The 18,539-nt window shown below is 31.7% G+C and overlaps 1 protein-coding gene across 1 annotated transcript in view; it reads right to left on the bottom strand.

Annotated features, from left to right (window-relative positions):
- Positions 1 to 18,539, bottom strand: part of LOC127735651 (uncharacterized) — a 77,877-nt gene that overhangs the window by 36,295 nt on the left and 23,043 nt on the right. Inside the window, exon 5 of the mRNA XM_052245896.1 lies at positions 13,288 to 13,348. Coding sequence (XP_052101856.1) covers positions 13,288 to 13,348 — 61 coding nt within the window. The remainder of the gene's footprint in view (positions 1 to 13,287; positions 13,349 to 18,539) is intronic.

The raw sequence follows: 18,539 nt of genomic DNA, 5'->3' as shown, positions 1-18,539 counted from the left end.
ATGAACAACTCCTATCGTAACACTGGATACCTTAACTACACAAAAACCATTCTAAAGAAAAATACATAGTCTGGTCGTGAAAATGTTCTACTCGGTATATTTCTAAAGTTTTTATTGTTATCATTTTTACAGTTAAAGATGGCCTTCAGAATTACTGTGATGGCGTACATTAAACGAGCGGCGTCCATCAGACGTGGATTTTAAAAAAAAAATCAAGAACTACTTCAAAGTCCGCATTCAAAGTCTCTATAATTTTACTGTACTATCAAAACCTTTGATTTTTCTAAGCTTTATAGTATTACTCGCCATGCTCAGTTTAAATATCAACTACATCTTCCCATGAAACAGGTATTTTTAATTTTTTTTCTCACAAAAACGGGAAATCTAGATACAAGACTCACACTGATTCCAGCAACAAATACACCGAAGATGATATATCAAAATATTTAATTTCTAATCTAGAACATAAATGAGTGATATTTAGCAGACTGTCGGTATTCTTATGGTACAAATTGTGCATTACTTCATAAATCTGTCGGTCGCTTAAATGGACTCGTCAAATTATATGCAATTGTTCCCTTTGTGGGCCTAATTTCATTAAGTTTGAATTGGTCAATTTACTGATTTCTGTTCCCTTATGGAATTAATTTAAAAACTTACCTTTCAATTATGTAATTTTTATATGCCTTCACTGGGAATCGAACCCAATCTTGAAATCTGTTATGTGTGACTGACATCAACACGTCGACGAAACCTCTCGGCTACCAATGGGTTGCAATTTAAATGTCTAGTTTATATATATAAATGAACATATGATACACATCGGTACAACGGACACACATGGCTTGTACCTTTATGTATACATAATAGACAATCGTATAGTATAAGTTGGTAGCCGCGAGGTTAACATGGTAAATATCAATGAGTTAAAGAGTCAATTTAAAGGTAGAGACTTGCCGGTTTAGGTTCGAATCCCTGTATTCTCTTAGTTGTCCCTTTTCTCTAGATTTTCCATTTTTCTTATTTTGTATGTTACTGTGGATAGTTTTGTAACAATAGCGACATTATAATTTCCCATTTATTTTTGGATTATCATTGGCTATTTCACTTAATTGAAAAGAAAATGATTACATACAATTTGTTATTTTTTTTCCTATAAATAAAGTATGCTTTCATCTGTTTTACTACATATCTTTACAAATGTTTTAATGCGAGTAAATCATGATGTGTCAAGAATTAGGCTTCTTGATAGAATTTTTCGGTAGCATACTTATTATATGTACTAAGAAATATGTTTTGAATATGTCTTATATATTTTGTAAATTACGTATGATATTCAGATGTCTGATAATTTAAAGACAAAGGTGTTATGTTAATATATTTGTATTTCTCTAACCAATTAATTGTGAACTTAGATTTATTAATGCATCGTTGAACATGATAACATGGTTATTTAGACTCACTTACAATACCTTCTAATTAAGAAAAGGCTCAAATTGTGAAAAGATATCAACACAATAGTTTATGTTAGAGATACAATGAATAAGCGTTGATTCATGAAAAACAAACCATTTGGCCTCTTTCGAAAAATCAACCCGGACGATACCAAGTTTCAATAAAATATGCTTCAAGGCATGAAATAATGACCTGTGGAAGGTCATTAGTTTCCCTGGTGAAAAGGCAAACTATAATTTACTTAAACATTTAATTCGTTTGATAGTAATCGTGTTGTTGACAATAGGGGTTTACTTTTTAATGTTCCGTCTTTGATAGGTTTAAGACAGAAACTATTCATTCCTGCGTTTATTAGACTGAAATACAAATTTTGTCGTTGACGCACATTTTAACTTTCGAAACAAATAATGTGAAGATTTGTTAATTTATCGCTACAATACAGGGGCATTATATTATGAATTAAATAATACAAAACTATCCACAAAACCTTTAAAACAAGCCAGTTCTTAACTTTTTTCAAATATGGTGTACCTTTCACTCTATCAGATATTCTTATTTTCTATTTTTTTATAAAATAAAGTAAATACAGCCACTTACTATATAATGGGGGGGGGGTGATTATATTGAATCCTGATTCTAAGTTTTACAAAATTATATTGCCATTCAAAAGAAAATTATTCTGAATAATTCGTTAAAAAAAGAAAGAAAAAATCTGTTTTTCGTCGATAAAAATGTCATCAAAAAAGAAGAAAAAAGAAGAAAAAAAACCTGGCATCCCCCTCTCATCAACTATTTTATTTTAGTAGAATAAATTACTTACTAAGTAATTATCATTTTTCATCCACTGTTTATACAGTTCATTTGTGTCTTGCTTCATGCACTTGTAACAGTAATATTTTTATTGGATAATGATTTCTGAAGTTTATATCTAGATTAATTACTGTTTATATCAAGATTAATTACTGAGTTTTAATTCACATTATAAATGAGCCGTAGGACGTATTAAAACCTGAACGCATCAGAAAAGAATATCCCACTATAGGCTGCACTTTGTAAATACAGCTGTTTCACAAGCCACGCCTCTTTTAGGGAGATATATAATATTCATAGATATTTTGTCTTGTTTACCTACTGGTTCCAAGATTTCTATGTTTCATCTCTTAGAGACATAACTTGGGAATGTTACCATTATATAAACGCATGGTAGCGGCGATTATTGAATTCTGAGGAAGGCCCAAAGTGAAGGTAGGGGTAGTACAGAATAGTATAAGTTTAAACTCTTAGAAGTTCGGGGCATATAAGTGTTGAAAATATGCCGTACAGCCCTATGTTTTGACCTTTGAATAAAATAGTAGTGCATATCAACTTTCCGTCCTAGGATATAATTTTTTTACGAAACTTCATAGTAAAAGTGGCACAGTTTTAGCCGCAAAGGGAGTTCCTAATGGAAATTGCATTGTCTTTATTTACGAAGTGCAACCTATATTGGGTGGAAAAAAAACATATAGAGTTTTACCAAATCTGGTTTATCTCAGAGATTTTAATAAAATTAACTCAAATTTAAAGTTTTATAAATATTTCATGAAGTTTGAGAAAAATCCTGGGCCTTAACTATGATGACTAAGCAAAAATTTACAGTTTACAGTATGCATAGTTTACTTAAAGCCCTGAATGCAAAATAAATTTATTATATATGCATATTTGTAATCTAAATTGTTTAGAAGTGCTTATATTTACTCTTCGCAGTCATTGAAACTCATAGATCCTTGATGAATATTGTTGTTAGTGTGTTTTTGTCCTATCGATAACCCAAAAGTAAGCCGTAACACCTGAATGTGTTTTTTTGTGACTGCGGCATAAAGAATACAAGCTAGGAATACAAAAATACCTCAATAAAACTAACAATATTGTGATCTATCCTAAATATGTACTAAATATTCCATATTCACAGACGCAGCAGAATAATTTAGCAAATGTGAGGCCCCAGTGACAAAAAAACAGAGAAAAATGCCTACCCCTGGGTCATAAAACAGATAATTTAACCTGTAAATGCGAAGATTTTATTATTTTAAAGGTCTTTCGTATAGAAAACAATAAATGTGCTTGGAAGTTATGCAAAAAACAGATGTTAGCAGTCAGTTCTATAAAAGTTTTATTGAATTCATACATCAGACTAGTAACTTCATACATACAACTTTTGAAAATATTGCTTTGTTTTAACACTTCTAGTTCATATATTAGCTAAATTATGTTAGATATACGGTTAGAGATGATATTGTTTTGGTAAGATTTCTCAACTGTCCATTTGAGGCCGAAATTGTGAACTTTTATTGACAAATAGGCATACACTGTTCGGTGTGAGCCAAGGCTCCGTGTTGAAGACCGTACTTTGACCTATAATGGTTTACTTTTATAAATTTTGACTTGGATGGAGAGTTGTCTCATTGGCACTCATACCACATCTTCTTATATCTATATACAGTAAGATGTGGACTGGAGACAGAGGCAGGATTGGATACTTTTTGTAATCTTGAATGTTGGAATGATTAACTACTAAACTTTACATTTATAGTCTTCTGAAATGCTTTCAATTTGTTATCAGAATAGTTTCGAACAAATTCTAGACATTTAATGTCAGAAAACATGCACATAGGGTAAGCTGACAATAATTAAAGTCTTGTTTTCAAATTCTTTAAAAATTGAAACAAGGGTGGGAGTATAAAATGTACTATAAAAGAAAAGTTAGAATATATGCAGTGATTCCTTTAAGGCTGTAATTCTGATAAATAAGTATTGTTGTGAGAAAAAGTGTTTTTCAAGAGTTTTCTATTTGAATAAATGTTAGAATAGGTTGCACTTTGCAAATACAGCTGTTTCACAAGCCACGCCTTTGTTGGGGAGATATATAATATTCATAGATATTTTGTTTTGTTTACCTACTGGTTCCCAGATATGATTTCATCTCATAGAGACATAACTTGGGAATGTTACCAGTATAAAAACACATGGTAGCGGCGATTATTGAATTCTGAGGAAGGCCCAAAGTGAAGGTAGTGGTAGTACAGAATTTTCGTATAAGTTTAAACCCTTAGAAGTTCAGGGCATATAAATGTTGAAAATATGCCGCACAGCTTGACCTTTGAATAAAATAGTAGTGCATATCAATTTTCCGTTCTAGGATATAATTTTTTACGAAACTTCATAGTAAAAGTGGAACAGTTTTAGCTGCAAAGGGAGTTCCTATGGGAAATTGCATTGTCTATATTTACAGAAGTGCAACCTTTAGTGTGGTCGGTAAAATAGGATGCAAATCCTGCAAATCTTGCAGAAACTAATATTTGTTTGACGATATATAAGTCAGATAATGCATATTTTCTCCCTCCGGTCGGTCTTTCATTTGCTCAATTCTGACACCCCTCGGTGTGTTATACGACAAGAAAAACCTTTAAATATGCATTATCTATAACATAACCAACATTTCAATGATTGCTTACATCTCATATACCCGTGTGAACATGAGAATATTGACACACATGGACGACTTCATCAATGACAAACCTGATAATTTCAAATTTTCAGTGGATTGAATCAACTCACTAGCGACATAGGAATTTTACCGAGTATGGCCTTTTTTCGATTAGCCAAGTCAATTTAGCTCTAAAATCACTCACCCTCCAACTAATTGCAACACAAGGTTTTTTAGTGCAAATTATAATATAGACTTGTACTAACAACATACTGAAACTATACATTGATATAATTTGCGGAAAAGGTTATTTTTGGGTGAAATATGTGGTTTTTAGAGAAAAAATGCTGAAAACTGGAAAAGAAGAAAAATTGTTATCTATGGTTACATTTTTAGACCTAAAGCTTGTTGAAGACAGGAAACCTTATCTTAATAGACTATTGTGTAGTCCTCTAGTTATTATTATTCATAATGAAGTAATTTTGAGGTGAAATGAGTGATTTTTAGTGAAAAAACGTTGAAAACTGGAAACGTAGAAGATCTCCGTTGTTAATGGTTAATATTTTTGAAATTTGATCTATATAGAAAAAAGAACATACTATTTTATGTTTATTTTGTGAAGTCCTTGAGTTATCAATATTAATATTTTGGTAATTTTGGTTGAATATATGTTTTAAGACAGATAACCCGAAAACTGGAAATGAAAAAATCTCGGTTATTGATGGTTAAAACTTTCGAATTGGGATCTAAATAGAAAATGCTATCTGATGTTTATCTTAAGAAGTCCTATAGTTATTAGTATTTACAAAAATTGTAATTCTTGTGTAAATTGTGATTTGTAGAGAAAAATTGTGAAAAATAGAAATAAAAAGCTCGGTTATTCATGGTTAAAACTTTTAACATATGATCTTTATAGACAGACTATATTATCTTATGTTTATATGCGTATGTATTACGCTTATTATCAATATCAATAATAATCAATTTGTTGTGTGAAATATTTTGTTTTACAAACTAATTACAAAACAAGAATGTGTCCATAGTACATGGATACCCCACCCGCACTATCATTTTCTATGTTCAGTGGACCGTTTGGATCAAAACTCTAATTTGGCATTAAAATTAGAAAGACCATATCATAGGGAACATGTGTTCTAAGTTTCAAGTTGATTGGACTTCAACTTCATCAAAAACTACCTTGACCAAAAACTTTAACAAAAAAACTTTATTCTGAAGCGGGACAGACGGACGAACGAACGGACGCATAGACCGAAAAACATAATCCCCCTAAGTGAGGGGCATAAAAAATGAAAATTTCAAAATCTTGGTTATTTCCAGTTTGAATTTTAAAAACAAACAGGGAATGTGTCAAAGAGAAAACAAGGCCACTATAATGGGTCTTTAACATAGCAAGTTAATCCGGCACACGGAGGTAGGTATTCAGCTGACCCCTTAATTATTTTGTACACTTGTTCAGCGAAATGGACACCACCTTAAAGGCCTCAAGTCGGTTTCACAAAAAAATTTACGACTAAGATTGATCGTAAGTCATGGACAATTCAGTATACTTACGATTAATTTTAATCGTAAATTTTTTGTCAAATCGACTCCTGAACTCCAATACATACAAATGAACCAAAATTATCAACAACAAAAAACACACACAAGACAAACAAAGGCTATATCTTGAGGTTCCTGACTTGGGATAGGTGCAATAATGTGGCTGGGGTAAAACATATTGTGTGAGAACTCAACCCTCCCCTAGTTTCTCTAGACAATGTAGAATAAATATACACACAGTAAAACTCAGTTTTAAAGAAGTGCATTTTGTGGAAGTTTGAAATTTTTATCTTGTTTCTGTTATGTATTTATAGTAATTATACGTGTAGGTATGATAAACAAAAAAAATTGATTGTGTTCAAAAATAACTATAAATCAGAGTGGTTACTGACTTTGATTTTGTCATGTTAATTGTTGGAAGAGTTATTTTTCTAGTGTCCGTGCATCGTCATTGATTGTAGTCCTTTTTTTTTTGTTTATTTTTTCATTAGCTACTTTTTCAACATTTGAATTGTATAAAGTCATAGTTAAACACAGACTAATTCTATTTAGCAAGCTCTATCAATATCCAAGTTTAATTTCAGATATATAAGCTTTTTAAGTTTGATAATATTTACTAGTTCACTGAATTAGCATGAAATATAGATCTGATATTGTTTAAGGCAATTTCAAGGGAATCTTTGTCAATCGATGATTATAAGAGCTTGAATTTAAATAGTAATTGTACCAACGTTGTCCAATTTTTGATGTTGAAAATGAGATAAGCACTGTTGAATGAATTGATGGGATCACTTCCTGGAGGAAGTATTAATAGTAACAGCACCTTATGTGTGTACCCAGTAAGGTCAAACCTGTACGTGGTGGTCTGAAACATCATCCAAATGATAATGAAAAAGAACTAACATGGGTTGTCTGCTTTATGAAAATATTATGGTCAAAGATATATATATATATAAAGAAAAGCATTACAAAGTTCCTTCTTTAAGATATCTCATTGAATTAATTTAATAAAAGGTAATCAGCGTTGGCCTAAGAACTGTACAAAAGTGGACGACTTATGGCCAGAGCTAGCGTTTAGATAGTCATGTCTAATCTGAAATTATGTGTGTTGGTTTTTGTTAGTCGTTTGGGTTGCTTTCTCGTTGACTTTTAAAACCTCAAATCTCTCTTTATTCATGGTTATACTCTATTATAGAAATATCAATGTTAAAGACGCCGTTTTCTGCTTCCGGAATGTGCTGACCTGTATTCAACTCATTTAAACGAAACTAAAAAAATATTAAAAAAAATACACCTCATGCCTAGAGTATAAATATTTAGCTTTTAAGGTCCACTAAACTCTATCAGTGATTTCTTAAGTATGTTTGATCGCTTGCCAGTGAAACCATAATTTATTGTAAAATCTCCTCACTTTAAAAACATAAGAAGATGTTGTATGATTGCAAATTAGAAAACTTTCCACAAGAGATAAAAATGATGTGGGTGTGGATGTTAACAAACTATAATAGCTCATCGTTAAAATATAAAACTGTTAAGACAATAAATGGAAAAACAAATACGACAGACAGCAAACAATAACCACCAAATAATAAAGGGCCACTTTCTTTAGATAATCATATTAATAGTGTGCAGCGTTAACCATGTTTGCGAGCACTCAACCCTCCCATAATCAGGAACAGTTTTGAAATAGCAAACAACATAAGAACAAATTGTAAAACTCAGTTTTTTTTCTGTTAAAGATCGATGGAATTTTTTACTAAAGAATAAAGAATGTCATGTGGCTCCTTGTTATCCAATAAGAGAAGCTAATTCTTAACCGATATGAAATAAAACCAATTACCAAAAAGACACTGAGTTCTAATAGCTAGTTCAAAGCTAATTACAGTTGATGAATAAATACTGTTGGCACCGACTAAAATATAAATCAGTACACATCCGATTAGCAACCAAAGTGAAAAGTGGATTCAGTGTTACAGCCAAAGCTTTATTTATATGGTGAGTGAGTACTGAGATCGTCGTTAATTACATGAGTAGCTATTTGCTTCGAGGAGCTTGAAATTTTTATTTGTGAAAAAATATTTAACATACAATCATTTAACACTCATCATTCTTAGTTTTTTTTATGAAAAACATTGTTGGATTCTACATCTTAACATGTTTGTTCCAGAAGGAAAATGAAAATAAAAATATTGGTTTCTTTATAAAGTTGTGGAGAAAAAATACATTAATGACTTTGAATTTCAAAAATTAAGTCTTGCATTAACATTTTTTTTTTATAAAGGACAAAACTTGTGTTTCGAGAACCCCTCCCCCCAACAAACTAGAGGCTCTAAAGAGCCTGTGTCGCTCACCTTGGTCTATGTGCATATTAAACAAAGGACACAGATGGATTCATGACAAAATTGTGTTTTGGTGATGGTGATGTGTTTGTAGATCTTACTTTACTGAATATTCTTGCTCCTTACTATTATCTCTATCTATAATGAACTTGGCCCGGTAGTTACAGTGGAAAATACTTTTAAAAATTTACCAAAATTTACAAAATTTATGAAAATTGTAAAAAATTGACTATAAAGGGAAATAACTCCTTAAGGGGTCAATTGACAATTTTGGTCACGTTGCCTTATTTGTAGATCTTACTTTGCTGAACATTATTTCTGTTTACAGTTTATCTCTATCTATAATAATATTCAAGATAATAACCAAAAAAGGCAAAATTTCCTTAAAATTACCAATTCAGGGGCAGCAACCCAACAACGGGTTGCCTGATTGGTCTGAAAATTTCAGGGCAGATAGATCTTGACCTAATGAACAATTTTAACTCATCAGATTTGCTCTAAATGCTTTGGTTTCAGAGATATGAGCCAAAAACTGCATTTTACCCTATGTACTATTTTTTAGCCATGTCGGCCATCTTGGTTCGCGGGCGGGGTCATTGGACACATTTTTTAAACTAGATACCCTAATGATGATTGTGGACAAGTTTGGTTAAATTTGTCTTCGTAGTTTCAGAGGAGAAGATTTTTGTAAAAGATTACAAAAATTTACGAAAAATGGTTAAAAATTGACTATAAAGGGCAATAACTCCTTAAGGGGTCAACTGACCATTTTGGTCAAGTTGACTTATTTGTAGATCTTACTTTGCTGAACATTATTGCTGTTTACAGTTAACTCTATCTTTAATAATATTCAAGATAATAACCAAAAACTGCAAAATTTCCTTAAAATTTCCAATTCAGGGGCAGCAACCCAACAACGGATTGTCCGATTCATCTGAAAAATTCAGGGCAGATAGATCTTGACCTGATAAAAAATTTTACCCCACGTCAGATTTGCTCTAAATGCTTTGGTTTCAGAGATATAAGCCAAAATCTACATTTTACCCCTATGTTCTATTTTTAGCCATGGCGGCCATCTTGGTTGGTTGGCCGGATCATCGGACACATTTTTTAAACTAGATACCCCAATAATGATTGTGGCCAAGTTTGGTGAAATTTGGCCCAGTAGTTTCAGAGGAGAAGATTTTTGTAAAAGTTTACGGACGACGGACGCAGGACGACGGACGACGGACGCAAAGTGATGAGAAAAGCTCACTTGACCTTTCAGGTCAGGTGAGCTAAAAATTAACTTCAGTGCCTTTAACACACAGGCAGAAGAATTCTTTCAAATACCGAGTAAGATTGTGACTAAGTTGGTTAATCTAATTCAGTACAGTGTTCCATTTATAGGTTACATACCAACACTGTGGTGGAGAATTAGATTCTTGGATTGTGAAATAACAGAACACCATCGCGGTCTATATCTTTATTCAAATATACAAATTTTGAGACAAGAAACTGATGCATTTGTAATATTATTCTTTTAAATTGAGATAATTATGTATTGTATTGTATAATTTCAACTGTTTTAAAAAATACTGAACATTTTTTGTATAAATTAATTTTTTTCAACTTTGGCAAATAAGGGGAAGCAACTCATATAACCTTACTTTTACTACAAAACATTTTGATTAATTACACCACTTTCCGCAAAATATATTTTTGTATAGTTTTAGTATGTTGTTCATAGATAGTAACAGACTTGTTTTTCAGAGAAAAACTTTGTGTTGCAATTAGTTGCAGGTTGTTCACTAAATTGACTAGACTAGATTGTGACATTTTGACTTAGTGTATATTCGCATGGTTGATGATGCATGCATAGAGTGTGGATTCGCATGGTTAATGATGCATGCATGGCAGGAGACTCATATCCTGTGGACGAACCCGGTCTTGCTTCCTTTGGACTTCATGCGATTCCCTCGGTTTTTGTTTGTTGCCTTGATTTGTCTCTTCTTAATTGATAATTTGAAAATTAGTTAACTACCGTCATTTGAATTCAGCAGGATTTTCTTTCTTAAAGCTTTAAATAACATTAAGAAAGGTTTTCTTAAATGTGTCTTTGTATTCCATGGCAGAGGAAACTTATCAGAAAATGAATTGATAGATGGGGACCCCCGACCAAAAAAATCAATTTATTTACTTGTGGTTCTAGCCTTTATTCAGTGTAAACAAAACAACATGTTGTATGATTAAACGTGTCATGTTCAAAGAATAAAACATCAGCAGGTTTTTATGAAATATGAATTGTCAGCATTTGCTCCTTATTGACGGACTCAATACGAGCAATTAAAGTGATGATCCTTTGCTGTTGGTTTATCAAGTGTGTGTAGCAATTCTGTGTCATAATAAAATTATGCACTTTATGATTTCTTCTATAATATAAATGCATTTCCTGCTTTTAAAAACTGTCTCTCTAATTAAGTGTTCCTTTTGTCAAAAAGCCGATGAATAACTCAAAAAGAAATTAGTTTTGTTATGTTCCCCGCCAGTACCAAATTAGTTCTATCAAAACTTTTGATTTTATATGACTTTTTGTTTTTCTTTGTTGATATATTTGTTTGTGTTCATAGTGATTATGATTATAATACAATGCTGTACCCTTATTTTTGACATTTTTACCTATTATGTCTGTTTGTTTTGTTCACACATCGTTGTCAATATAATGGAATTTTATGCGACTGTCATACAAGTGAGAGGTTGAGCTAGCTATAAAACCAGGATTAATCCACCATTTTCTACATAAGAAAATACCTGTACCAAGTCAGGAATATGACAGTTGTTATCCATTCGTTTGATATGTTTGAGCTTTTGATTTTGCCTTTTGATTAAGGACTTTCCGTTTTGAATTTTCCTCAGAGTTCGGTACTTTTTGTTATTTTACTTTTTTCTTTACACTTTTTTCACTTTCATCTCAAATGCCGCCGTTTTGAATAGTATATAAGGTAAGTACTCCGAGATTATTTCCATTCTGCGCTTTGTTGATTCTGTGTTTATTTTTACCTCATTCATTCTTTTTCCGTATTCTGATCACCTTGTTCGTATCGATGCTATAGATAATTAGTTATCAAAGGTACCAGGATTATAATTTAATACGCCAGACGCGCGTTTCGTCTTCCTAAGACTCATCAGTTACGCTCAGATCTAAATAGTTATAAAGCCAAACCAGTACAAAGTTGAAGAGCATTGAGGACCCAAAATTCCAAAAGGTTGTGCCAAATACGACTAAGGTAATCTATTCCTGGGATAAGAAAATCCTTAGATTTACGAAAAATTTAAAGTTTTGTCAACAGGAAATTTACTAAAATGACCATATAATTCATATTTATGTCAACACCGAAGTGCTGACTACTGGGCTGGTGATACCCTCGGGGACGAAACGTCCACCAGCAGTGGCATCGACACAGTGGTATAAACAGTTATCAAAGGTACCAGGATTATAATTTAATACGCCTAATCTTCCTAAGACTCATCAGTGACGCTCAGATCTAAATAGTTATAAAGCCAAACCGGTACAAAGTTGAAGAGCATTGAGGATCCAAAATTCCAAAAAGTTGTGCCAAATACGGCTAAGGTAATCAATTCCTAGGATAAGTCTTATTATTCACTATGTACCAAACATCTGCTGTTTATATTAATTGTTATATATTTTACTTTTTCAAGTACAATTGGATAAAATCAAAGCAACTTAAAATTCCCCAGATCTGCATTCAAACCCGGTCGAAAAATAAATATCGCAAGTAAGACATCGTCTTATACAAAATTACATGCGGAAAATATGAAAAAAATGGTCCCAGAGCCTTAAACAATCCCTTGGTAAAAATATGCAATTTCGATATATTCATATTTTTATAATGAACAATATTCGAGTTTTACCGAAGAGACATTCGTGGTCGAAATGCGCATATGGTGCGGTGAAATTTACTCAACTGGGTCGATACCTCCGCTGTTGGACTGTTTGTCCCCAAGGGTACCCTAGCCCAGTAGCTAGTACTTCGGCTTTGACATTGTAAACGAATATTGTGTTCTTGAAATTTGCTATTATGAATAATCGGAAATCATTTGAAATTCAGGTAATATCTCTCTTGTATAGATATAAGATGTGGTACAAAACCGATCATTTTTATGAGTGATGTCATCTCATAAAGTCATATAAATAAAATTTAAAGAAATAGCAAAAAGTAGAATTTCTGGCTTGCGAGTCAAACTCGATTTCTCATATACAGGGTCGGCATGTATTATTAAAATAACAATTTCTGTCTTCACATTGTACTAATCGATATAACAGCATTAATGAGACCAGCTTTTGATTGGATTGCATAGATCAAAATCCTTCCTTGTTGCTCCGCTCTAATGAAACCAAATATCCCCTGTTGATAAAACACACTGCAGAAATAATTGTGTTAATATTTACTTTATAACTTGTCTTACCTTGACTTTTCTAAAAGTGGACAGTTAAATGTCTTCAAAGTTCTGTTTACACAATGATAATCTAAAAAAGGTAAGTTAAAATATTATTTTTTATACTTCTTTGAAATTTAACGTAATGAAGTCGCTTTTTTAATTAAGTGAAAACTTTCCAGAAACCAGGTAAAAGTAAAAAATATCAAATGATCGATCATAGGGATCTAAAAAGAGCTTTGGATATTCATTATCTTATTGTGAATATTGGAAAGACATTTTCCTTTCTCAAAACCAATTTGCTAAAATGTTCAACCCAATTAATTTCTACAAATTGATTAACTGGTATGTTTTTTAAAGCGCATTGTTGAAGTGAAAGTTTGTGAGTATGAATCAATGACAATGTTATTTCCCTTCATATCTAATACCAGTGATTGAATGACTGTCTCGTGAATTGGAAAAGATTTGAACACATACTATAATATAAGGGGTACTGTTATTTTTCATAAATTACTTTGATATTAGAACATCTATCATAAATAACATTTTATAAGTTAGATCTAAACATTACCGTTTGTTTTATAAAAAAGAAGTTATTGTGAACGTATATTTTTTTGTTATAGTAATTAAGGATCTTTTTATATAAAAGGCAGACAATACACAATGGAATCTTTGTGCTTTATAACCCGGATTTGTTTTTATCTCTATCGATTTATGAGTTTCGAACAGCGGTATACTACTGTTGCCTTTTTTTTTATAGATTTGATTATTTCCCTTTAATTAATGTTTTCATTTTTTCTTCTTTTAAAATTTCACTTATTTAACAAATGAATTTCAGAATACGTTAAAATTGTTAAATAACAATTGAAACAATGTTCTTTATCAATTTGTGCTTACAGTTTCAAATATTTTATTGTCATAACAGATGAAATAAAATACGTTCTCTTGGTAGCGGCCTATCCTCGAGTGAGAGAGGTTGTGGGTTCGATTCCAGCTCGGATAAAATCTACGAATTTTAAACTTTGTATTTACTGCTTCTCCACTAAGCCCGCAGCTTAACGGATTAAAACCACGACTGTCGTCTAGGAATCAGAATAATGCGTTCTGGTAAGAAGACTGTTACTCGTGAATCCGTATCAGCTTATCGGTCTAGAAAAAGAAAAACAGGATTTATATGTATTTCGCATGTACATGTTCTCATCCTAAGTATTTGTTTAATTTGCTGCTGGACGTTAAACGACCATCAATAATAGCATATGTCATACAAAGGATTCAGATCGATGGTAAGAACGATTTTTTTTGCAATACACTTGCTTCATACTTACATTTTTTCACAATTAGCAATGAGCTAAAATATATATTACTACTTGATCAGTTTGTAGGAGACTGACCCAATCTGTAACTTTTAGCAAATTGATATTGAAACAGGACATAGACTTCCGAATTTGCAAGGTAATTACATAACAATAATTTCTGTGTAGGGTGTCATGTTTTAATATTAGCATGTTTTATAGCTCGTTATCAGTGATACATAGATTACTAGTCTGGTATCTTTGATGTGTTTTAAATTATTACTAGATTACTTTCATTGACATCTATAACGTAACTACAGACACGGGCGTAATGAAAGAGTTTGCATGAATTAACACCGTTGGCCTAAACAAGAAAATTAACCTTAAAGAACGAAACAATGTCCCTTTTGGTGTAATACCACCATTGATTTTCCCCTATTAGTCTTTGTTAAATTTGCACTTTTCAAAAAATTGTGCAGAATTTATCTTTGTTTCAAATAAAGAAATACTTGGCATGAGTAAAGTTTGATCCTGTCCAGTACTATAGAAAAAAATTTCACATAACATTTCATTGCATATAAGAAAATAACCATCACTGGAAGTTAACCAATCAAATTTTCCCCCTTTTTTAACCTGTATACAAGCTTTAGTAACCATGTAACCTCAAGTTTCCAAAATATTCTATAGAAACCCCAAATAAAAAAATAATGGTGCTTTGAAATACCCAAGATATATGTTTATGACCCAGAAATGTTTTACTGCAATGAAATGTAGGATCAATTACCTACAACTGTCAAATTCAAGGGAATATTTTTTTTCGACCTATTTTCGTATGCAACCGGATGTGACGTACTATGATTTGGTGGTATTACACCTTAAGAAGACTTTTTTGTTAAATAAACTGAATGTGACTTTTTTCCTTTGTTATACTGGTTATTTCAAGCATTCCTGTCAAGTTTTGTCATAATCAGTTCAATAGTTTGAGAAAAATCTAGTATAATGTAAGACGACATCTACAGCGATTCGAGCTAAATTTCTTCGAAAAATCCAAACCAAGCCGCATCATGATAGAATATAGTGTGGACCAATAAATGATCAAATATTTATCTCATCTGCCTACAAACAGTTGAATATGATACAAAAGATGACTTTAGGATGATAAATACTACCAATGGACCTCTTTGTCTTCCTTATAAGGTCTCTTTTGGTCCATTTATACCTCTCATTTCCTCAAAATTTCTACTTTATAGGCCAATAAATAAACATTTTGGGGTAACTTTCACTCATTTATGATAGAAATGTTATAATAAATGATTAATTGAAGTATTCAAGCTGAATGAACTATCCGTATAAAAGTTTACTCTCTCCAAGGAGGTTTCAATAAGTCCTTACGTAAAACTTAAATTTACGCCGCGTTCCAGAGAGGGACATAAAAAGCTTCTCTTTTGGTGAATAATTTGTTGTTACTGCTTTAAAAATAATTTCATTTACTTAAAACTATATATTTATTAAAGTATTTCTTAGGAAAATTTTCTAGTATAGCAGAATATAAGAAAAAAGGAGAAAAAGCTCCCCAAAACTCTAAGTATGGCTTATTCTGTCAACTAATATTCATGGTAAAGTCCTATTTCAAGGAAATTTTCTCATAAAATGTGTTTTGGAGACTCAATCCACTCAGAATATTTCATTATTAGTAATATTTCACTTAAATAGCAAGAAATTTTAACACATGAGAGTACTCACAAGGTCAAAGGTGCATGTACAGCTTCCCATATTAGGTGTAATACCACCATTGATTTTCCCCTATTAGTCTTTGTTAAATTTGCACTTTTCAAAAAATTGTGCAGAATTTATCTTTGTTTCAAATAAAGAAATACTTGGCATGAGTAAAGTTTGATCCTGTCCAGTACTATAGAAAAAAATTTCACATAACATTTCATTGCATATAAGAAAATAACCATCACTGGAAGTTAACCAATCAAATTTTCCCCCTTTTTTAACCTGTATACAAGCTTTAGTAACCATGTAACCTCAAGTTTCCAAAATATTCTATAGAAACCCCAAATAAAAAAATAATGGTGCTTTGAAATACCCAAGATATATGTTTATGACCCAGAAATGTTTTACTGCAATGAAATGTAGGATCAATTACCTACAACTGTCAAATTCAAGGGAATATTTTTTTTCGACCTATTTTCGTATGCAACCGGATGTGACGTACTATGATTTGGTGGTATTACACCTTAAGAAGACTTTTTTGTTAAATAAACTGAATGTGACTTTTTTCCTTTGTTATACTGGTTATTTCAAGCATTCCTGTCAAGTTTTGTCATAATCAGTTCAATAGTTTGAGAAAAATCTAGTATAATGTAAGACGACATCTACAGCGATTCGAGCTAAATTTCTTCGAAAAATCCAAACCAAGCCGCATCATGATAGAATATAGTGTGGACCAATAAATGATCAAATATTTATCTCATCTGCCTACAAACAGTTGAATATGATACAAAAGATGACTTTAGGATGATAAATACTACCAATGGACCTCTTTGTCTTCCTTATAAGGTCTCTTTTGGTCCATTTATACCTCTCATTTCCTCAAAATTTCTACTTTATAGGCCAATAAATAAACATTTTGGGGTAACTTTCACTCATTTATGATAGAAATGTTATAATAAATGATTAATTGAAGTATTCAAGCTGAATGAACTATCCGTATAAAAGTTTACTCTCTCCAAGGAGGTTTCAATAAGTCCTTACGTAAAACTTAAATTTACGCCGCGTTCCAGAGAGGGACATAAAAAGCTTCTCTTTTGGTGAATAATTTGTTGTTACTGCTTTAAAAATAATTTCATTTACTTAAAACTATATATTTATTAAAGTATTTCTTAGGAAAATTTTCTAGTATAGCAGAATATAAGAAAAAAGGAGAAAAAGCTCCCCAAAACTCTAAGTATGGCTTATTCTGTCAACTAATATTCATGGTAAAGTCCTATTTCAAGGAAATTTTCTCATAAAATGTGTTTTGGAGACTCAATCCACTCAGAATATTTCATTATTAGTAATATTTCACTTAAATAGCAAGAAATTTTAACACATGAGAGTACTCACAAGGTCAAAGGTGCATGTACAGCTTCCCATATTAGGTGTAATACCACCATTGATTTTCCCCTATTAGTCTTTGTTAAATTTGCACTTTTCAAAAAATTGTGCAGAATTTATCTTTGTTTCAAATAAAGAAATACTTGGCATGAGTAAAGTTTGATCCTGTCCAGTACTATAGAAAAAATTTCACATAACATTTCATTGCATATAAGAAAATAACCATCACTGGAAGTTAACCAATCAAATTTTCCCCCTTTTTTAACCTGTATACAAGCTTTAGTAACCATGTAACCTCAAGTTTCCAAAATATTCTATAGAAACCCCAAATAAAAAAATAATGGTGCTTTGAAATACCCAAGATATATGTTTATGACCCAGAAATGTTTTACTGCAATGAAATGTAGGATCAATTACCTACAACTGTCAAATTCAAGGGAATATTTTTTTTCGACCTATTTTCGTATGCAACCGGATGTGACGTACTATGATTTGGTGGTATTACACCTAAAGTCGTTAATTTGTGTATAGAGTTTCCCTTGTAAAAATATCTTAAAATATGAAGTTACAGTTATTGATGTGTATCTTATTTATAAGAATTAAAAGTAAGTTCCACTGAAATGTTGCTACAAAAAAAAGGAAAAGTTTACAATTGGGATGCTGAACTAGTCTCTTTTGTTGTCCTTTGTTGTAAAGTTTTGTTCCCAACCGACCCTCATTGTAAATTTCTAGAGAGCATCTTAAACTAGCATTCCCCTTAGTGAACTTTTAGTTTCTTTAAGTCCCGCCCACACAATTAAAGTGATATACCTAAAACCATGAACCTAAGAAAACGCGTTAGATAATCCTTAGGTATAAGTACCGTTGAGGTACCTTACATTTTAGAAG

This window comes from Mytilus californianus, unplaced genomic scaffold (genome assembly GCF_021869535.1).
Source record: "Mytilus californianus isolate M0D057914Y unplaced genomic scaffold, xbMytCali1.0.p SCAF_1, whole genome shotgun sequence".
Classification (NCBI taxonomy): domain Eukaryota; kingdom Metazoa; phylum Mollusca; class Bivalvia; order Mytilida; family Mytilidae; genus Mytilus; species Mytilus californianus.
This window is presented reverse-complemented; position numbering and strand designations above follow the sequence as displayed.